Genomic DNA, 22,847 nt, shown 5'->3' with positions numbered 1-22,847 from the left:
GGAAAAACCTCAAATAATGTGGGACATGGAATACCCAGCAGCAGAGACAAATGCAACAGCAAAAGTACATTTTGATTATTCACCTGACTATTCATAACAAGTAGATATGATCTCATCACTGTACTAATTACAAATTTAAATCCAGCACACTGCATCTTGCTCTCTCTCCGTCTTCCACTCATTCAGACTCTGCAAGAGGAACACTTCGTAACTTCTTCAAAGCACTCACTCATCTGAGGGGAAAAGAACGATCGCTTCTGCACGGAGAATATGTCAGCCTCTGCAGTTCACCCACTTCATTAGCATTTGTCCGCCTCTGGGATCAGAGCGAATGCTTCCTTACTGGCATGAACTGGGGAAATGCCCCTGTAAACATGAACCTCACTTTTAGCGACCTGCCGACACAAGCTCAGGGTCGCCTCATCACAGATGCTGCGAATCTAGCCGTGGATAGCGTGGTCTCCTCAGAGCTGTTTCAGCTTGGGCCCAAACAGGCTGTTCTGTTGTCTTATCCTTAAGATGGTTAGACTCATATATGCAGATCCTCACATATCGTCTCAGAGCTGTTTGATTTTCTCTGAGGTCTCATAAAATAGTGTCTTTTTGCAAGTTTAAGTATTTTAGATATTTCAAATCATAACGTGATTTAAAAGAACTTGTATCAATCATTGTCTGTATTAAACTGGACTTCACTTATCTAATAATTAAGTTGAATAAAAAGGTATTCCATGTCTGCTTTCAGTGCTAAGACGTGTTTATATAAAACCACCTTAAAAATAAATCAGCTTAACTACTAAATCTGATAAATATTTACTTGTCCTTTTTTACATCTGTGTATTTTAGAATGAAGAAACTTTACTTTATACACACAATATATAATTGTTGTGCGCTTGTGTCTTGGCTCTATGCCATTTGTCGTTAATTCTCAGGGCAGGAAAAGGAAGACTCTATAGTCAACAGGTGTGTGTATGTGTGTCATGTGCGATCGTGATATGAACTATATAAAACTCTATTACTTCCTGCACACTTTAGCATGTCAAAAAGTAACATTTCTTCCAGCACCTAAATGCAGAACGGGGTCAGTGTAACAAAAAATAAGTAACATGATGATATTTTCAAAAAAGTTTGATTTATACACAGTAATTAAAATATTCTAGACACTCAATTTTTTTTACTTAGGATGTGCACTACTGCATATGGGGGAAAGTTCCTCTTAAGTTATAACAACAAGATTTGGTAATTTTGTATATTACCTGATGACCCATTTGTTTTTGTTTTTTTATGAAAGTCTGGTGTTGATTAATGTAAGTTCATAGGTGAAATCTGAAATTTCAATGGTGCATAATTCTCATTTATTTACCTTCTGTTTGTGCAGGTCCCGTATAATATTGTCTTCCGCAATAAGCCATATTCTGGGCTTGAATCTCTATGTTAACGTGTATGAGACAGAAAGAGATCGATCTTAGAAATCTTTATCTAATTCTGATTGTGAACTTTCCCAGATATAAGTGGTGGTTAGGGCTGTTCATTTGCATGTCCACCCACAGACAGAAGAAACATTTTGTAGTACAGAAAAGTCCAAAATCCAGACAAACTTCAATGGCAGAGCAAAATGTATTTATTGAATTAAGTGGTAGTGATAAACCATCAGAACCCTTTAAAATTAAATTAACACATTTTTCTAATTTCTGTTCATTATAAAAGAGCAATTATTTATAGTATCAATAAAAATAATAATTATAATTATATTGAGAACAATTCATATTCATATAATCTAAATCAAGTTGAGTGAAATTTACAATGTACAAGGTATATTTTTTTTAAATATATCACAAAAAAATGTTTGGTGAGAACTAAAAGATGTTTGGCAAATACTCAAATCAAAAGGGAAAAAACATGAAGGGCATTAGATATTCAGATAAAGACTGAACAAAACAACAGTTTCTACATGTAACATACTGTACCTTTCAAGATTTCAACTGCATGAATGTGCACCGACTGAACCAGCTAGCTTGCGCTTTCCAGTTTTATTACGCTTAAAGATCTAAACCAGGCATACTTTTCCCTATCAATGACACTCATTTTGGTGACACTTTTGTTGTAAATATTAGAGCTGTGTTTAACTAATTGCAATGTTAAGTACAAAATGAGGTAGGCCTATAAAACACTTATTTGTACAACTGCTTCAAACTATTCTTTTTTATGTTACTCCTCTATGCCAATATAAATATTTTATGCATTTTGTATTATTTTACAAAGAATAGTACTGGATCACAGTAATAACCAAAGTATTGTAATCTTAATTTGACTTAATTCTAAAATTATAAACCGAAATAAAGCAAGTTGTGTTTGGTCATTATACTATTATTTGTTTATATTTTTTTATAATATCTGTGCACATAGTAAGTGGTTGTGATACTGTGATTCTGTCTCAGACGGCTTTGTAACAGCTGTTTGTGGATGTGTGTGTTGATCTGAATGTCAGCGGGGGGTACAGTGATATTTCAGAGTCGTCGGAGACAGCGACGTGTTTCTGGTAAAACACGACGTCGCACTCTTGAGATGACAGCGTGTGGTCACCAACCCGTGTGTGTGTTACATGTATTTGTCAAACGTGTCTTTATGTCTTTGTGTGTGTGTGTGTTTGTGTGCACCTATGTCATTGTGTGTGTCTTTTCTGTGGGGATGGGAGTTTCGTTTTGACTGTGGGCAACTTTTGACGGCAGTGAATCGGGTTTTTTGAGACTCTGAAAATGGAGTCAAATCACACAGCGACTTATCTTAATCAACTCAAGTTGTTCACTTGAAGTGCCTTTAAAATCAGGAAACATTTCTGGTAACTTTGAACCACACTCACCGTTTCATGTCGTGTACTGGCTTTATCATGTCTGGCTGTTTCTCTCTCTCCTCTTCCTCCCTCCTTCTCAATAAGATAGAAAGACACAACGCCCCCTCTCGCCCTGTTGATGTGAAACTTGTCACCGAACAATGCCCAGTCATGCCTGACTCTCGGTTTTACTGCTCCAGCCTACTCACATCACTAAACTTCATTAAACCTTTTTATCTTGAGCCCCATCTTCATCTCAAACGTTTCTTCATAAGCATCACCCCCTCCATTATCACTACCATCATCATCACCAAACTATATTATTCTCAGCAAAAGTGTGACTTTCGATATCAAATATATACCGTTGTTTGTCAAACTCTTCAAAATCTCTGCATGAAATAGTGGCTCTCCCTAAAATGAATGAGGGCGGCTGCACTGAAATTTCAACAATCATTTTCATACCTCGTCATTAATAATGGCCTACTGAGATATGTCAGCTACACGTAGAGATGGGAACCATCTTTAAAATAAAAATTCTGTCAATGATTAACTCTCATGTTTGCTCCAAATACTATGACTTCTTTTGTGGAACGCAGTCTCATACAAGTCAGTGTTGGTTTTGAACCCCTTTAACTTTCATTGTACAAACATAAAAAGTCAAAACTTGCTTTAAAATGTCTTTGTGTTCAGCAGAAGAAAGAATGTCGTACTGGTTTGGAACAACATGAAGGTTGAACTGTTCCTTTAAGGGCCAATCTGACTCTTTAAACTAGCTTCCAAATGCATTTTGGTTGATTAATTTATATTAAATAATATTTCGACTATTAATAAATCTGTTATGTTTTATTGTCAGTGCACTAAAAAACTGCTCTTAGCATGTGATAGCCAAAAACAACCGCTGTTTAAATGGAAAACACTTCTGCTATTCCAACACTGTGGATTAATTTTATTATGCTTTTTTTATTATTATTATTAACATCTTCTCCTTACCAAATTAAGTACCTTCATGGACCCCTGGTTGAAAGTATTTAATACCATAAAATATAACATGGTAGAATTGTTTTTAGCAAACAGTATTTAACAGCATTAAATAGCAATCAAATACAAGAGGGATAAAAAGAAGTAGTGGCAAGTACAGGCGCTTTGTCAAACTGAGAGCTGCCTCTGAGGTCTGAGTCGGAGCAATACCGTTTTTTTTTTCTTTTTCTCTCCCTCTACGGTGTATGATGTTTTTCTCTCACTCGTTTCCAGGATCACAATGACAATGGCTTCAAAAGATCAGAGGAACCAAGAGAAGTCTGCCGTACCAAAAAAGTTAACCATCACTAACGCCTCCGCAGATCCTCTCAATGTCTTTCTCTACGTCTGTCTTACCTTAACAGTGCATCCCTCCTTTATTCACTCGTTTACACAGACGTGCATGTAGCTCGTAGAGTTCAACTGTCCTGCAGGCCTTGACTTCAGAACTGAGAGGTGAGTGACATCTTACTCTGTTTATGAACAAGACAACAACAACAGACAGTGGAGTGAGCTAGCGAGTGCTAAAAGTGACTAGTAGCTAGTGTTTTACAAGTATGAGAACATATATTTCAGTTCTGCAAACAAGGTTTTATAAGACAGATATGGCTGTGCTGACACTCATCTTGTTTGTTTTTTTACATCTTGGATGAAAAGCAATGCAGGTGCATTTCACTTGTTTTTGAAAGTCATAAGATTGTGTATTGCATCAGACTTGCGCAAAAAAACAGTTTAATCTAAGCAACATGGATCTGCGTGTAGCATGAAAGATTTCATTGATGTTGAGGCCTAGTTTTGGAAAACGACTGGAGAATAGAGGACATATTAGAATCGCAGTGTAGATTGAATGAGGTTTTTTTTTTTTTTTACTTTTTTACATTTAACTAACAGACATCTTTAATTAATGAACATTATTTGGTTTATGAGATGCGCAATGTGATAATACTTATCAGTATTTTCAGCACTATTAATAGCTCGCTCCATGACTACTTTATAGTGGCTTCTGTGACATTCTTCGCATCGCGAATGACAAAGTTGAATATTGATCATTTTCTGATAACCTGTAGACTACATGTGTCCCTGTGAGTCATTCTCATGAGAAACAGAATTGGATTGCGTATAATCTTGCGAAAAAAAAGGAGTTTGAAAACCTGTTCTTAGTTCTGCGCTCTAACTACGAAAAACTCTATAATGAAACACAGCTTCTAATTCTGTAAGTCATTTTCAGAAAACATTTTTTTAATGGGTACGTTGATTTATTCATTTGCTTTGAGGGTCATTTTTGATTCGCCTTTTATGTGCAATTGTAGTTCCTTGAAGAGCTGCGTCAGTGATTATGGATTATGGAAGTGTGTGCATGGTTCTTCCCTTTAACACAAACAGCAGTTAGTAATGACCTATTTTTTGTTAATGGTGGACCATGCAAATTATTCATAATGTGGACTCTTTATAATGTATTGTCTGATTCTTCTGTCTTTTCTGTGCATTTCATCTTCACTCAGCAATGTCCTACAATCGCCTCTATGACTTTGGTGCTGCAGACTACTAATCCAAGCAATGATTAATCCTGAAAGTGTATTTAATAAATAATTAGCTACACATTTTTGTGATTATACTTTACACTTGAAAAAAAAAAAAGATTTTAACATGAAATCTACTAATAGAATTGCAGTAGTTTCTCGTTTGTTACTTTTACCATTTTTGAATATTTTTAATTATGTCTATGCAAGAGTTTTGTATCTATTCTTTGAGGATGTTGACATTCACCAAGGACATATTTCCTGTATACTGATAACTGCGGCCAAAAATGTATCTTTAATATGAATAATTAATACTTGGCGCAGTATTATGTTTTTTTTTTTTTTTCAGGTACTGAATGGGTGTTGGGCTTTTTGTAAGGACGCTAAGTTGATTTTTAAACTCAGATCTACATTATTTTGTATTGGGTTAAACTGAACATGACAAAGTCTCCAAAAACAAATTAGCTTTTTTTTCTTTTTTTTTTCTTTTTATAATGGAATCTGAAATTGATTGTGTAGCATTGGCTTTACGTAAACTGACTGATATTTTAGGTAAACGCACAAATCACATATTCACACAGTGTCAGATAAATTAGTTTAAGAATGTTTTTAGCTGGTTTCATCTATAGTAATTCTAATTATCTCTATATAAAATAGTAGTCTATGGTGTGTCTTCATTTAGAAATAAATGATGTACTTGTATGTAGGTTTGGATCCTTAAACATCAGTTAACAGTCGTTGCATTGCAGTTATTTGACTACGAATATATTTTACTATTTGAATATGAAAGGCAAAATATTTAATCTAAGTAGCACCTGTTTAATATGAACAAAATCTTGAAAAAAAAAACAGCCATCAGCAGCTTTCTGTATGTCATTAGATAATACAGATATTTACATCAGATATTTTTTGTAAATTTTTTCTTATACAAATAACTGACAATATAATTGACATGAAAATGTAATATTTTATTAAAGCTGTTATGAGGATAGATTGCATCTGATGTCCATGTATAAGAATTCATGTTTAGCTTTTTGCGAAAAACATCTATAGATTCAAACACATTAGAACACAGAAAGACTCTCAGTGGAGAATGTTAAATTTGCTCTTTTTCGTCTCTAAAATATCTGTTCAGTAATCATTATATGGATGAGACTGCAACGATTCAGTGAGATGCATACAGATTTTGTCCTCTTTGTCATTTTATATATATTTTTTATTTATTTATTTGAAAACCTTTTAAACAAATCCTCCCCAACATCCAAAATCGCTTTATTTTTTATTTTTATTTGTACAGGTCTAAAACGGATCCATTAGTCGCCTTATTGACAGAATTTAAGTAAGGGTCGACTGGAGAATGAGTAACATTTAGCACCAAAAAAAGGACTATGAAAACAAATGCTGGCAATAAATAATGCAAATAATAATCATGCAAATACATAAATATAATAATTCTTAGTTGCAGATTTTGTTTCTTTCAACGGACTTTGGGTCATTTATTCACTAACTAGTATGCGAACACTTTTGTGTTTATCATTTTTATTTGATTTAGCTATTACAAAATGCCACCAGCACATTGTATACAACTGCAAAACTAAAAAATTTTGTTTTTGTAATAGTGTACGCTTTCATGACTTAAAAAGGCCCACTGTTAGAGTTGGGAAAACATGGGCAGCCAAGCATAAGAACTGTACATTTATATTTAATTAAATAATTTAGCAGACACTTTTATACAGTTTAAATTAAGAACCTCACACTATTAGCAATTCATGCTAGAAGACCTAACAATGCTACAGAATCTACAGCAGTAAATGTACACAACAGTAAAATAGATTTTAATGTCATCATGTATTTCCAGCTATTCTCTTCCCTGATATAAAATTATGGCCACATATTGTCAATTGTAATTGGCTGGAAAGTTTGACTACTGAAATTCAGAAGAAGCTTGCTTAACGGCCGTCTCTAATTTAGCTGATGTTTTAAAAATGAATGAATTCTTACTCCTCCTAAAATGCATCATCAGCACATTTCACTCTGCATCAGTCAGGAGCAGACTAATAATGCAGAAGCACCTAAATTAATTAGAAACTACAGGTTTTAGGCGCCGTAACCAGTAAAATACACATTCATTTATTTTTGTAACCTAAACTTCATGATTCATTCAACAACAGTTTTAGGTTCTCCTTTCATTCCTACGTCATTTTTCGATACATTAGTCTGCGATCACTCTGCATGTACTTATGAAGGTTGTCTCAAAGATAACAGTTTGATAGAATGATAGAGAGAGAAGGGAAAAAAAAAGTCCAAACCACTCTGCTGCTTTCCCCCTCCTCTGTTCAGTCTTTCAGACATCTGACAGAAAACTAGAAAAACAGCCTCCACACTCCTCTTTCCATCAATTATATCCTATGTTGTTTCTCTCCCCCCTAAACCCGCTCACCATTCTTCAGTAGCTATTATCTGATCGCGTATAGCTTTTGGGTATGCAATATTGATTCATGATTGAACATTTCATGGAACAAAGCTGATATTTAAAGTACTAAATTCTCACACTCTCTGTTCTAGAATGTATAAACTTGCACAAAGTTGATTTTAAAAGGCAAATGCTAAAGAAGTAGGGCAGCGAGAGTGATAAATCTACATTTCTCTGGTCTAGGAATACGTCTTCTCTTGGTGCATCGTCTTACACCTTTATTCTTTCACCCACATTATGCTAATGGTGAGGTTTGTGTAGGTGATTTCTGCAGGTACATTCATACTGTACTCACCACTGAATTAACAACGCCCTCATCAGCCAAACCTACAAACTGTGCGGGGGCCGTCCAGATTAACAGTCTCTCAAAGTTTAATGCCTCTGACCGAGATACGACACAGAGAGACAGAGTGGGTGGACCTGTAGTATAGACCTGTCATTCAAAATAATAATGCATGGTTAGGCTGAACTGCTGTTAGCTAAGAATTAACAGTTAAAATGATGAGAAAAAGAAAGAAAAGAGAGGGAAACACTACGTGTGGGTGGAAAAAGGGGTGTCGAGAAAATGCATGCGGTATGGAAACGATTTTATATTGTGGGTATAAGAGGGATACACTTGCAGAAAGAGAGCGAGAGAGCGGAGGCGGGGTGTACGGAGGTTTCCCTTGTCCACTTCCTGTTCTGTCGTTGTTTCGTGGTCAACTTCCCGTCACATGATTTTGAGCAACAACAGATTCTCACTGGCGTAAACACAGTTCGCCCACGCAAACACATGCACAGAAAAAAAATAATAAATCACACATTAACACACACATATATGCATGCACAAAATCTCAAAGTTCATAATTTAACACACCTCATAACATTAACAAAGAGACAGCCGTTCAAACACATACAAATGCAAAATAATGCACAGTCTTGTTCTTGTGACTGACACACACACGCACACGACAGGAAGCTTTGCTCTCACTCATGTCATATACACTTACACGCACACCCACGCCTTACCTGCCAGTTTGAAAACTCTTACGTTCTTTACACTCAAGTCACTAACCACAACAGATGCGAATCTCAAGATAACACTCTGAGCCGCAAGCACAATAAGCCCAAAAAGTCTCATAACTTGCCAGCATCTTTGAAGACAACACACTTTCATCCTAGAGCTTTTGTTAATTGTTCAAAAAATCTGTTAGTCCGGATTCAGCCCTGTTTGCTCTACCGTCTGTCTGTTCACCATGACTGAGACCCTCTCTGGACCGAGAGAAGATGGTGATCAATGGGAGACTGTGAGTATGCGGCCTTGTGTTGTAGGAGAACTGATAAAAATAGACAGAGAAGGAAAAGAGGTTAAGGAGGAGAGCAAGAGAGAAGAGGGAGAGAGAGATGTAGAAAGAGAGAGATAGAGGGAGATCCGTGACTGCTTCCTCAGGATGTGGTTTTCGGTTCTGGGTTTTAAGGGAGGGAGTGACTCTATGACAACCGAAGACTTACTACCTTTTGATCGGTGGCACCTGTGAACGAAATATGTGTGAGAAAGTGTTTTCACATTTAAGTCTGATAATGTGCACAAGTGAGGAAGAGCTAGAGAGAGCACCTGCTTTCACACGTGGCAGTATTTTAATTTTGTTATTTGGAGACAAGGGTCGCACACAACTCACAGGTCGACATGAAGGGAAAGCACACAATTTAAATCAACAGGTTATGGAAAAAGAAAGGGCAACACCGGTGAGTACTAGATAAATAGAGTGAGAAAGAAGGGTGAGAGAGAAAGTAAAAAGATAAACAAAAGCCGTAGAACAAAGGCCGTTTGTTTTCTTTCAAAAGCTGTAGACGTTTCTCCGTTTTCATCTTCGCTGTAATGTTTCCGCATTTCGGTGTGAATATTTATCTTTAAACCAATTGTTACAGAGGAAGGACAAACCATTCAGCGGTTGGGAACATATCTCATTGTGTTTGTTTGTGTGGTTTTGCTCACTAACGATCGTGAGATTGAAAGGGTTTTGATGACTTCTGATTGTCTTTGTGTGTCTTTTCAGTTTTCAGATGCTATGAGCGTCTTTTAACTCGAGGGTGCAGCCATTTGCAAAACGCCACATGGCTGACCATACATCTCCGGAGCCCGAGTCGCTCTCCTTCACTCCCATGTTTCGCCCTCAGACAGAAGGACAAAGGTCAAGCCACGACCTTTACCAACAAGGATCAATGAATGGCCTCGGCCAGTTTGAGGTCCCGTGTGAAGCCACGAATGGCACCGGGAGCTCTATGAATGGAATAGATCAATCAGCGAACGCTGCTTACTGGGGGAATACGTCCCCTGTGTCCTCTATGGGACTGAACAGGAACAAGACACAAGCTGGAGTTTATGAAACTGACTGGAGTTCTCACTGCCACCAACAAGAGGCATCAGAGAGCTATGAAATAACTGGGCGCCAGCAACAAAAACTGGATTCTTTCTCCGAGGCGTTTTGCAGTCGTAGCACCTACAGAATGCTGGGTGGAGGAGAGCAGAGCAGCTTCAACAACTCTACTCCTCCCTCACATAACCTCTCCTTCCCTCTGGTTCTTAGCCCACCGCCAACACCCCTGCCGGCTCCATCCTTTTCTCCTCCTAAACGACCTCAACACTTGTTGCCTGGCCAGATCTTGAGCCAATCGCAGATACAGACTCAGATCGATGGGTCGCTGCAGTTCTTTCCCTCTTTACCTTCGCCCTCCACCGGCAGATACAATCACCCCATTTGGCTCCAGCTGCAAGCTGACGATAACAACGGCCTGGACTTAACGCAGCACCTCCCACAAGATTCAAACTCCTCCATGGTTTATGCAGAGCATGGAGGGCCTCATCTGAAACAAATAAACTCCCTGCAGAAAGGTACGGATAACATAACGCCATCTTTTGTGTGCTGACCTGTCTTGACATGCCGTACCTAAAGTGTTATTTTTTCTTGCTTAGACTGTTCACTGCAAATGTCCCTCAACCCTTCACTGGTTCAGCATCATCTTCCTCAGTCCTGCTTGCAGCAAGAGCTGGGTCACGAGCCCGGGACATCCGAAGATCACACGACATGGCCTCAGGTCTGTCATCTGCACAGACAGATTGTTAGCCTGGTCAAGTATATTAGATTGATGCATCAATGGCTTTATCATCATAGCATCCCATTTATTTTTCATGTTCTGTTTATGCTAGCATGCAATATTAATTACATTTTATAAAACCATTTTTAATTTATTTATCTTTTGACAGTTTGGGCAATCATCCCATTCATTTGGACCTTCTCTGCATCAGTCTAGTCTCCATGTGCAGGGGTCTGGGTCTGGAGAAGGAACAAGGTTCAGTAATGGACTGAACTTCGGTTCCGGGTCCTCGGACAAATCTCTGGGGTCCTCCAGCACAAAGGCAAAGACCTTTAAATTTACTAAATAATTTTGTACCATTTAAAAGTTTGGGTTCAGTAAGATTTTAAACAAATTCATACTTTTTTAAAAAATTTAATGGATCTTCACTGAATAAGTGACAGTGAAGACTATTATAATGTTGCAACAAAATTTCAAATAAATGCTATTTATTTTTATATATTAGCAAAGCAACTTTTTGCTACATTGGTAATAATAGAAACTGTTTTTTGAGCAGCGAATCATATATTAGAATTGCAGGGCATTGAAAATTCAGCATTTTCATCACAGGAAAAAATTACTTTTTAAAGTATATTAAAATATATATTTTTTTACACTGTAATAATATTTTACAATATTACTGTTTTTATAGTATTTTTGACCAAATGAATGCAGCCTTGGTGAGCATTAGACACTAAAAATCTTACCAGCCCTCAACTTTTAATAAATATAAACTTTAACTGTTACAGGTTAAAACCACAAGTATTTATGCTTTCAGCTGTTGAGCTGTGGTTGGCTCTACAGCATCATTTTAAGCAGATCACTCACATGCAGCTTTATTTGCCTCACTTAGAATGTTCCAAGTTCTGTATACACTGGAGTCCCTTTCAGCAGTGTGATCCAGATGAGTAAAGAGCTCATGGAGAACTGGGAAGAAACTACACCTCACTATACGCCACCTCCGATGCTGAACCCGACACGTAGTGGAACGGGGCTCTTCTGCAATCTATTGTCTTCCCTAGCTGTGGAAAACAGAGCTCTGTGGACAGACGAGAGGAAAGATGATGATTCACAAAGGTAAGCATTCAGATGTTTGTTTGTTTCTTCTCAGTTTTGGTCACGCATTGGTGTCATACAGGAAGCATTTCATATTATTTCCCCTAATACAAATGATTTATTCTTCTTATTATAATTATTAAAAGCATGTCTGAACAGTTAAAAAAAATCATAACTTATTCGACAACAATAATCTGTCGGGAGTTAAATAATGCAAAAGTTTTTTTTTTTTTTCTTGATTGGTTGAGAATCTGCTTGTTTGTGTGTAATCTTCCTAATTTTAACCCTCTGGCATTGTTCACATGGTGATCAAAATGACCTTTTTTAATTTAAATGAAATTGATGTACTTTACTGTAGTTTGATTATGTTTTTTTATTATTTACTATCATGTTTTTTAGGGGATTCATGGTAAATTATATTTATTGAATTCCAGTTCCATTTATTACCTGTTATTCAGTTTTTGTGCATACTGTAGACCTGAAAATGAAAATCTTGTCATAAATCTTGAATGCTTTGGACCACAGACATAAATAAAAATAAAAAAAGTTTGAAAAGTGAAACTAAAAAAAAAAAAAAAAAATTATTTTATTTTTATGAAAATGCACAAAAATGCAGAATTTTACATGAAACATTTTTCCAATTCATGTTTTACTCTAAAACTGCTAGAAAATCAAAAATATAAACATAAATCTAAGTTGTGTTCCAAATTTGAGGTTGATATATTGGTGTATTGGTGATTGCTTAAAAGAACACTATTTTGTGTATTTGGTGCAATGAAATGCAGTTTAAGGTCAAAAACATTATTTTCCATATACTGTACATAATGTGTTTCTCCTCTATGCCTCGCCTTTCTGAAACACATTTATTTTTACAAAGCTCATAGTTAAGAAAAGCGAGGTGTGCTCTGATTGGCCAGCTAACCAGTGCGTTGTGATTGGCTGAATGTCTCAAGCATGTGACGGAAATTATGCCTCTTACCCAACTGTAATACCGAGTCCTGGCACGATGAGACAAAAACAATAAAACCCATTGCAAACAAGGAATTTGTAGCAACCAGTGGTGACATAACTACTTATTATAATGACTTATATTGTCTTTTTACACGTTGCATTGTGTATCACGCTACGTAAACATAAAACCATGTCTGCATTTATGATTGGAGAAATGACAAAGAACCAGCGCTACTCTACACTGCTCAAAACTCACATTTTAATCATCAATGGAAAATTAGGCTTTCATTCTTTTTCGTGAACATTTGGTCAGTGTTATGTAAATCTTCCCACACAGTGACATAGACATGTGGAGGCGTGTTTAAATGAGGCGTGAGGGCGTGGACAAGTCTCAACTTTTATAAAGCATATCTTTTTGGGTTTGAGACTTTAATCTTTGCAACTTTAGGGATCTTATCTATTCACGAACAGTTGAAACACTCCAGAGAAAGGAAAACTTGAAATCGCATCATATGGCGCATCATATGACCCCTTTAAGAAACTTATTTGTCAAGCTTCTTTGAGACAGCTGATTTCATGAAACTTTGTCACATTTACACTCAAGGTTCATAAATATAGGCCCAGAGTTCCAAGCTGAGCTGCCAGATTTGATAACAGGAAGAGAGCCTGAGGTGTGTCCAGAGGAACCAGTCAGGGAGGAGATGTTGTGGAAACCTTGGGCAGAGCTAGAGGAAAATGACACCCTTTTACAGCACGGTAATCAAAATAACATATTTCAATTACCATTAAAACACTGTTTTTTTCTATACATTAATGAGTGTGATTTCAAACCTCAGTGGAGAATCTTCTTGACCTGAGTGCCTCCAGTGTTCTACCAGGAGGTGGCGCCAATCTGGAGCTTGCTCTTCATAGCCTGTCTCATTGCCAGGGAAACATTTTAGTGAGTGCAATATTCATTATGAATTCATGCTTGTAGATTTATATTTTGTGATTGCTTTCTGACTTCTTATGATGCATGTCTTTCACAAAATAATGCAGCATGATATTTAATTTCCTTATTTTTCCTGGTAACAGGCAGCACTGGAGATGCTGTTGTTTGAAAACTCCCCTCCATCAGAAAACTATCACTATTCTGGTAAACACTCATTTGTTGAACGTCGAAAACTTTTACGGTCAGCATGTTATAAATGAGACTAATCCAATTTCACTTTCCATTTAGGCATGGACATGTGGACTTTGAGTGAACAAAAGCTGTTCCATAAAGCATTTACAATTTATGGGAAAGACTTCTCCTTCATACACAAAATGGTAATATATTGGTAATATATTTGCTACTATAAAACCACCAAATATCAGAGTATTTACAGTTGTCATACTTTCAGGTGAGAACAAAGCAGGTGTCACAGTGTATTGAATTCTACTACAACTCCAAGAGGCTCTCAGAGAAACAAAACAAGCAGAGGGAGAGAGAAAAGGAAAGTCTGGAGGAAGAGAGAATTGCAGCCATCATCAGTCAGGTAAGACTGACTTTGATTACAGCACAGTGTCATTCAATACTAGCATAAGAGCCGATGATCGGTGTGTAATGTTTTTTATAATAAAGTCTGACTTTTCATTTAAGACAACAATGTGAATGATAATCAGTTGTTTTTATCTGATTGCTTTTGCGCATTCTTACCTCAATCGCATACAAAACAAACACTGCGCATTAAATGAATACAACTTTTTACAGAACCATCACATACAATAGATCCCACGTGGTTCGTACAATGTCATGTTTTTGAGTTTTGCATTGCCCAGCAGGTGACACCAGCCACAAAGATGATGGTTAACCAAGCCAGCATTGACAGATTGATTCCTACCCCACCACTTCCCACAAACTTTCCCTGCAAACAGTGCGGAAAGTAAGAATAGACCAGTTTTGCCTGTGTTATAGTACTGACAATATTGACATTCATGGTCTTTGTTTCATATGAAGTGTTGTTCAGCCTTCCCTTTGACCTTGTAAAATGTCTTTACAGGATGTTCTATAAAATCAAAAGTAGAAATGCTCACATGAAGATCCATCGGCAGCAGCAGGAGGACTGGAGGGATAAACTACAGATACACCCTAACCATCACCACAACCTTAACCTGACCAGAGCACTGACTCATCCAAACCAGCAGATCCTAACCCCGAGCCACCATCAGAATCACATCCTGACCCAAAGTCTGATTCAGAATCTGGTTCAGTCACAGACCCAGTTGGCTTTTCTTCAAAGCACAAAGACTCAGAGTACATGCCCGGCCGGCAGTACCAGTTGCATGGCTCCCACCCAGAATCCACAGATTGTGTCTAAAGCACCTCCGTTACCCCTCCACACTGGGCACCAGCAGACATGGGGCTCCCTTCACAGTGTAGACACAGGAGGACTGTTCTATAACAGAGGATCCATGGTAAACGGGCTCCATTTGAGCATACAGGACAGTGTCAGTAAACCATGGGCTGATACCCAATAACTGACATACCAAAACTGACTTGAACTATTTTTTAAAAACTTCAATGCCATAAGAACATAAGAGATATATTACTGCTTTCAAGAGTGTTTTTAAGGACTTTGCAAATCGAAGAACCCACTGTAATGTGACAAAAGGATGCCAAGTTCTTGAAGGAACTGTTTTTATTTTAAACAGCACGTGACAACGTTTAAGATAAGTTTATTAAATATTACGTCAAATCTAAAAATATAGCTTCTGAAATTCAAGAAAGTTCAGTTGCTGCCTTAAAGTAAAATTAACTTTGCTGTACAGTAAAATGAACTTTGTTGTACAGTAAAATGAACTTTGTTGTACAAATTTCTCAACTTGAATTAAAACAAGTTGCCATGACTTGAAGATTTCTTATAAACAGTGTACAGATGATTGCCACCAGCTGGTTTCCTTGCAACAGGTCCCTGAAAAGAGGGTTTCATAACAGTGTGTTTCTGCAGTTGCATGGGCTTAAGCTTTTGGGAAGGAACTGAAAAGTGTGATAAGCATTTACAAACACACATGATTCTAAAATCATTGATTAATTAAGCTAATTAACTTGCCCTTCACAGGGTCCTTGATACGTCCAATTCCAGGTGTCTCAGCTCTGCCCACATTTCAATGCCATGTACTACTGGGTAAATGCACCTCATGGTCATGATAGAAATATAGAAATAAGCCAAGAAACCAAGCAAAAACAAAACAAACTTATTTGGGTCACATTTGGACAAATTTAGCTTTTAAAATTACAGAAGTAGTAATTTAAAAAAATCTCTTAAAAATACCAGAAATAAATTTAAACCAAGGAGGACCCACTAGAATGTGATTGGAGCAATTTTGTTACCAGTGCTGGCTTTGTTACCCAGACCTGGCAACCCTGGCCCATCCTCACAAGGTCAAAATTTAAGGATTTACTGTTCTTGTGGAGAAATTCGGTAACACACCTGAAATCTAGTGCCACAGGTGTAAAGTACAAAAGAGAAGAGGACTCTAGACTCATCATTTTCTTGAAGTCTGCAGTTTCTGTCCAATAGTGTGCTTCTGGCAGGGTCTGCTGTAGGTACGCTTTAGTGATGTCACTCACTACAGTTATCACATCCTCAGTAGAGCACACTGCAAAGAAGAAACTTTAGCTGCAACCAAAATGAATATTGTATCTTTTACCACTCCATCCCTAGACCCATATTAGATCAAACAAACTCAAACAAAAATAAATGCACTTTCTGACACCAATGCCATAGATTTGGGTGAAACCAGTAAAAACTGTTACATTACCCAAGAGCTCAGTGGTTCGGAAGAGGCGGCGTTTGGCCGAGGACTGCTCAATCTTCAACGTTTTCACATGTCTGGTTTGAAGTTGAACAATACCATAGAACAGCTGCAGAGTAATATCTTATTAACAGAGAGAGGCATTATAAGTCAGCCACACAGTCAACAACTCAAAAGGGTAACTGATAAACTTAAAGTGGACACTGCAACTGGGATCAAGTCTAACCTCATAGACATATCCAATGGTAAAGAGAGGAACATGCAACACTAAGGTGGTGTTTTAATTGTTCATGATGTAGCCATGCTCAGATGCCAGCTGTGAGGTCAGTGTAGGGCCTGATGGTAATGTCCCACAAGTAATCGTTCTTCTTATGGTCCTTCATAAATCCTATGCCTAGTCTGCACACACACTGTCTAAACGCGGAGGGGCTGTGGAGAGAGAAAAAAGTGTTTAAGTTGTTAATGTGTTTAAGTTGTTAATGTGTTAAGACGTCTCCGATGGCCAATACCTTAAGTGTAAAACCTTAACTTTTAAAACGCTAGAGTTATTGGTTTTTACAGATATTCTGGATATCACGGACATCAAGGACGAAAGCAGTCACAGAGGAAAAATAGTAATAGGCCTCCATTTGAGGCATGATGTTCAAAGTCTATTTAATTCCCAGAGAGTACTCAAATGTGATGTACTCGATGTAGTAGACCATATACTAGCAATACTGTGCCTCCTGGATCTTGGAGTGAGACCTAGCCTCATTCCATGGATTTGTTATTTTTATGTCTAATTGTCATCAAAGAGTGCATTATCAGGGATATCTATCTGATTGGGAATATCCCTCATGTGGAGTTGCTCAGGGAACCATACTGGGACCCATAATCTTTCTAGCACTGATTAACAGTGCCTTCCAGAATCAAACAGACCACTGGAAATGTTGACAACATGGCTCAGAGGTGGACTCCTCATCTGCCCTGTACTCTCCAACAGATGTTGAATGATCTTGGCATCTGGGTAGAAAAACTAAACTTTTAAAAAAAAAAAGGTTTTACATTTTACCCACATGAAACCGATACCAGCTTGGCCATCACTTTCTGTAGATCAGAACACTTTTGAAATATGTGACTTAAATTTTAGGGGTACCACCCAGAGTGATTTGAAATGGGATGGTCAAGTGGATCATATGCTGACCTCAGCCAACAGAAAGCTGTTTGCTTTACACGGGCTAAAGGCACTTGATGTTTGAGGTCAAGAATTGGTTATCATCTACACAGGGTATGCGCGCCCTGTGTTAACATGTGCAGTACCTATTTGGCGCAATTTTGACTACCGATCAAGTTAAACAGCTTGAAAGGGTGCAGAAACAGGTCTATAAAATTATACTGTGCCAAATGTATAATTTTAAGGATATTCCAATGCCCTCTCCCTTCTGAACACTAGCAGATAGGTCAGTCGAACGGAGTCTTGATTTTTGCTAGTCAGACGGGTATGAGAGGTCAGTTTTGAAATTTAAACCATTTGATAACCACTTAAATGAACAGATGTAACACTCATAAAAATGAAAAATTTCACATTTGAACATTCCATATAGAAGTAGCGTTCAGGAATGATGGTCCCCTTGTGAGAAAAAGGAACAAACTCTCACAAACTAAAATGAGAAACAGTGATCTCATATCACACTTTATTATATTTTGAGAAGTGACTAAAAGTGAAACAGCGTTTGGTTTTACAGCAGAACAATTAATAAGATCACTGACTCATTAAAACAGAAAGTACATAATGTCTTCTATTTATTGTAGCTCCACAAGTTGACAATACACATTCCACTGAATATATTCTGGCAGCATTGAGAACTTGCTATTGTGTTCACTTCCTGTTGTGGGCAACAGGGTGGCCTGACATCATTTTGCTTGATATATGCAGTGAGTCATTTGTCTGTCTACAGCTGAATTGTAGTCAACACAGAATTCTCCGGCTACAGATTAAGTCCTTACTTGTTTACCTGAATTTAATGAGTGATTGATTAATTTGCTGAAATTAAATATGAAGAAATTATTGACCTTTTATGATAAACGGTTGAAACTATTAAAGTACTTGAAACATACAAAAGTACTGATGTACAAGTCACCAATTTATTGGCACAGGCAGTATTAGTATATGTCATTAGAGAATTCTGATGTCTGGTTTGATGGTTTTATAGTGGTTTCGGGCACTTGTTAGCTGACCAGATTGGGAGACCACCAGGCCAACCATCTAAACCTCAGCCTAACCCACCTACGAAAGCCAAACCACAGTGTCATAAGCTTTAATACTGCATCATTTCTTCATTTAATCAGTTAACTGTGTTATTAGGCAATAAGTGATGACCTGGCAATGTGGCTTGATGCAAATAATAACCTTGCTAGGCTACTTTTGCTAAATTACAGTGCCTGACCACAGCACTATTATATTAAGTTACATAAACATTGGAAATTTCTTAACTGAATACAAAATGGCAGTGTATCATTGGCTATGAAACCAAATGGCAAATAGTTCCAGATTTTGCCTGTTGGTCTTAATTAACTTTTAATCATGAAACTTTTAAAAGTCACTGACTATTCGTTTTAGGATTAATTAGATTTGATCCGTCAAATGTATCCTATGATGGTGTGTTAAAATGTTACTCTGCAAAAAATACATTAAAGTATTATAAATGGGTGATTTTACGTTTTTCTGTAAGAACACAACACGCAGATGATCCCTTGCGCGACAGAAGCATCTGGAGAATGAACAGCGCAATAAAAACGAAATAAAGACATGAATTCCGAAACACCTAAAACCGTGGAGGAAAAAAATTAGGATAAGAGACTATTACTCGCATTATTAATTTCTCCCCAAAAATGCATTGCAGGGGAAAGAAGTGGATGTGGAAATAGGCGAGACAGTGTCCTGGCATTCATTTGCTCAATGTAAATGCATCTGGTTACAACAGATTTATTTGATTGTCCATCACTGTACATGTAAAACATGAGTTCTGGTGTAAGTATATGAAAATGTTATTTTGATTGCATGCTTATTTATAGGCCTATTTTGTGCTCAAAATCATTTAGGTAATTGGTTAGATTTAGTTTGGCAGTCATAAACGGTGTTGCAGAGGTCGTATTATGATGAAGTGTTTGGTGAAAACATTAATTGTAAATTCACATATTAAATGCAAGAGGTTTTATTTTCTCCTCAACCCATCACTGGCAATGATTGGCTGGGCAGCCGTTGAATAATAACGAAGCGACGAGCCCTTAGTACAGTACACGTCGGCTTCATCAAATCCTGTTCATTCTACATATGGGTTTAAAAACTATTTGTTGTTATATAAGTGTTTATTGTGTACGTTATAAGAATTAATTATATAAATTGTTTGGCCTTTTGTGATTGATGCAGGGACAAGAACAAAGGGCAAGACTTCAGCACTTCCTGTCGGAGCTTTCAATACTGGGTTCTTTACAGGTGAGCTTTTCCTATGTACAATTTCATTTTTAATTAAAATTACAGGACTTTCGGAGGTATTTAAAGCTCATGCCACTGTCTTTTATGTCTGACTGCAGGGCTTCCATTATTTCCAGCCCTGGCTAAGAGGCAGAGAGGAACTTCTGCTGACTGTGGTCAATGATGACTTGGTGGGATTTATCTCACACTTTATATATATATATATATATATATATATGGAAAAATGTGTTTGAGAAGATGTTTGGAGATGTTAATTATATAAAACACACATTTTTAAACTTACTAGTATATCTCTGGAAACATTAAACATAGTCAGGCTTAAGTGCTGCTGCATCAGTGTCAGTTATATCTTTACAGAGAGTGTTTCTTTGCTCACAGAGATGCCGTTCTCCTGGGTTTGCCATTTCTGCGGCCTCCACCTTTACCAGCTCAACTTGCAGTAGCAGTTACAGCCTGGACAGCGACTATAGCAGCTTCCCTTCAGCAGGAGAAGGGCCACTTCCACAACACAAACAAGAGACATCAGATACCACTCAGCAACAAACTCCCAGCAGGTGGAGGAAAAAATATCCTTAGAATTTAGCAATTATAAGATAAGTGCTGTGTATCAATTATTTTCATTACTCAGTTATAGGAATGTTGATTCTCATCTTCTCCCAGCCTCACCCAGTGAGAGAGAGATCGCTGTTCCTGTGAGTATCATTGCCAATGTCAAATTCACAGTTTAAAAACATTACCAATCTTAAAATCCACTGGCGATGTTAGTTTAGATTGGAGAAAATAAACCATTAGATTATTTGAGATCTCTTAAGATTTCTCTTGACCAAAAATAAAGTAAAAACAGTGATATGGTGAAGTATTATTGCAATTTAAAATAACTGTTATTTTAATATAATCCACAATATTTTTAAATGAGATATAAAGACAAACTTTCTGATTGTCAAAAAGTGATCAAGGCTCTCAAAAAAATTTTTTTTTTTCATTGCAGGAAATTAACTGCACCCTGTTCCTGTTAGCCGGCTATGCCAAGTATGGGCAACCTTATGCCTGGATTCGATCCAATCACGAGCGCCTAGTAAACGTCGGAGGAACTGATACGCTAGTCAAAGATACACCAATGAAGCTGAAGTCCATCACAGACTGGGTTTCAACATCCCAAGGTTTTAAGATTTTTATCTTTTATTTTTACTTTTATTCGCCATATTTTCACAATTTTATTATAAACACAATTTCTTTATGTTCACATATCAAAGTTTTACTGTCCTTTTTCAAAGGTTAAAGAGTATATATAAATACACACACAACTTACTTTAGTGGCTTTTGGTGGTTGTACATCCATGTATTTTTGTGTTACCATAATGCATATCAACCTGTCATCACACCATCTTACCTTTACCAAATATTTAGCAAGTTCCTTACTAAGTATAATGTACTTTTGTTTTTACAAGGGTCTTGCATAACACACAAACCTTTTATATGCCCTGTAGGAACTCATGTTTGGGACATAGTGAGTGAGATGGTGGGACTGTGCACCATGCCGCCTCCCGACGACCCCTTCTCTTTGGACATGAGCTACCTCCAAACCCTGTCTCTCCCAGAGCGCTTCCTGGTCACTGGGGCCCTCCTGAATTTCCTGGAGATGATTGTGGTTCAGGGAAACCGAGAGGAAATGTTCTATGATCTGGGTGAGCACAGAGTCTGGGAAATCTAGGATCCAAATGTTTTGAATGTTCTTTAGTCATTGTGCTCATTCAATAAGAGGTATGAGTAAGAAAAACAATACAAAAATCCAAACAGCAAAGTCTTAGGCCATCTTCATATATATCCTGTGTCTGTTGCATATATTAATTTCACTGTGGGACAGAAGTTTTCTGCCTAGAGCCGCAGTGGTTAAGGTTTTTGGCCTTAGATTAGATTAAACCATAATCCTCTAATACACTGTTTCCCTCACTTTGTGTCTTAGTTGTGGAAGAGTTGAAGCCACTGAGAAGACTTCATTTCCAAAGCCTTTCTGAGGTCCAAAGATTTCAGGGTAGCAACAGGACTCAGGACTCATTACCCGCCAAATGAAAATGGACAACAACATACAAGGGTATTAAACTCCAAAGGATCACTGCTTTTATCATTTGGGCTAAACAATACAATCTAGAATTGTAAAAATGTTAACCATAAACTAACATGTATGCATGTATGCATGTATGATATATATATATATATATATATATATCAGTGGTGGACGAAGTACACAAATCAAGTACTTGAGTAAAAGTACAGATACGTATAGTAAAATATTACTCCAGTAAAAGTAAAAGTACTCCTTTTTCAATCTTACTCAAGTGAAAGTACAAAAGTACTAAATTTTTTATGTACTTAAGTACAAAAGTACTGAAAGATAGATGTTTGCAATTTTATATAGGCTACTTAATTTAATGTTATATTAGCACTAGTGCTGTCAAAATTAGCGCGTTAACGCATTCGATTAATTTGAAATATTTAACGCGTTAAAAAAAAATAACGCAATTAACGCGGTTGCAGTTTTTTTTATTTCCAGTTGTGGCTTATGTGTGTTCAACGTGCAAAGAAATATGGATAAGACCAAGGAAGGACTTTTAGATGGAAAGTTCCAGTATAAAACTC

General features: G+C 37.1%; 2 protein-coding genes and 1 pseudogene across 5 annotated transcripts; all 3 read left to right on the top strand.

The window, feature by feature from the left end:
* The window catches only part of LOC113052442 (4F2 cell-surface antigen heavy chain-like), a 6,685-nt pseudogene extending 5,915 nt beyond the window's left edge, over nucleotides 1–770 (top strand).
* Nucleotides 771–4,035: 3,265 nt separating this feature from the next.
* LOC113052199 (uncharacterized) lies at nucleotides 4,036–15,823 on the top strand. 4 transcript variants are annotated; one of them, XM_026216582.1, is made up of 12 exons: nucleotides 4,036–4,300; nucleotides 9,874–10,709; nucleotides 10,791–10,912; nucleotides 11,082–11,234; nucleotides 11,805–12,028; nucleotides 13,563–13,714; nucleotides 13,795–13,898; nucleotides 14,033–14,093; nucleotides 14,178–14,266; nucleotides 14,341–14,475; nucleotides 14,762–14,862; nucleotides 14,980–15,823. In XM_026216582.1, the coding sequence occupies exons 2-12, from the start codon at nucleotides 9,932–9,934 to the stop codon at nucleotides 15,455–15,457; spliced, it is 2,397 nt and encodes a 798-aa protein (XP_026072367.1). In that variant the 5' UTR covers nucleotides 4,036–4,300; nucleotides 9,874–9,931; the 3' UTR covers nucleotides 15,458–15,823. The 4 variants fall into 4 exon arrangements, with proteins under 4 accessions (XP_026072367.1, XP_026072364.1, XP_026072366.1 ...); XM_026216579.1 differs by having other exon boundaries at nucleotides 14,759–14,862; XM_026216581.1 differs by lacking the exon at nucleotides 4,036–4,300 and adding an exon at nucleotides 8,267–9,123 and having other exon boundaries at nucleotides 14,759–14,862.
* Nucleotides 15,824–19,467: 3,644 nt separating this feature from the next.
* Nucleotides 19,468–22,336, top strand: LOC113052544 (uncharacterized). Its single transcript, XM_026216956.1, has 8 exons — nucleotides 19,468–19,745; nucleotides 20,145–20,210; nucleotides 20,309–20,380; nucleotides 20,589–20,764; nucleotides 20,839–20,902; nucleotides 21,199–21,370; nucleotides 21,698–21,895; nucleotides 22,174–22,336. Exons 1-8 carry the CDS (start codon nucleotides 19,734–19,736, stop codon nucleotides 22,278–22,280), a joined length of 867 nt encoding a protein of 288 aa, XP_026072741.1. The 5' UTR covers nucleotides 19,468–19,733; the 3' UTR covers nucleotides 22,281–22,336.
* The last annotated feature ends 511 nt before the right edge of the window (nucleotides 22,337–22,847 follow it).

Source organism: Carassius auratus, chromosome 32 (assembly GCF_003368295.1).
Source record: "Carassius auratus strain Wakin chromosome 32, ASM336829v1, whole genome shotgun sequence".
Lineage (NCBI taxonomy): Eukaryota > Metazoa > Chordata > Actinopteri > Cypriniformes > Cyprinidae > Carassius > Carassius auratus.
This window is presented reverse-complemented; position numbering and strand designations above follow the sequence as displayed.

Excerpts from the sequence above, each read along its gene's own strand:
- LOC113052199 (XM_026216579.1), top strand. The coding sequence starts at position 9,932 with ATGGCTGACCATACATCTCCGGAGCCCGAGTCGCTCTCCTTCACTCCC. Across the intron at positions 14,094-14,177 it reads AGAAAACTATCACTATTCTG|GCATGGACATGTGGACTTTG; the intron begins GTAAACACTCAT and ends CTTTCCATTTAG. Across the intron at positions 14,267-14,340 it reads TCTCCTTCATACACAAAATG|GTGAGAACAAAGCAGGTGTC; the intron begins GTAATATATTGG and ends TCATACTTTCAG.
- LOC113052544 (XM_026216956.1), top strand. Across the intron at positions 20,765-20,838 it reads CAGCAACAAACTCCCAGCAG|TTATAGGAATGTTGATTCTC; the intron begins GTGGAGGAAAAA and ends TTCATTACTCAG. Across the intron at positions 21,896-22,173 it reads GGAAATGTTCTATGATCTGG|TTGTGGAAGAGTTGAAGCCA; the intron begins GTGAGCACAGAG and ends TTTGTGTCTTAG.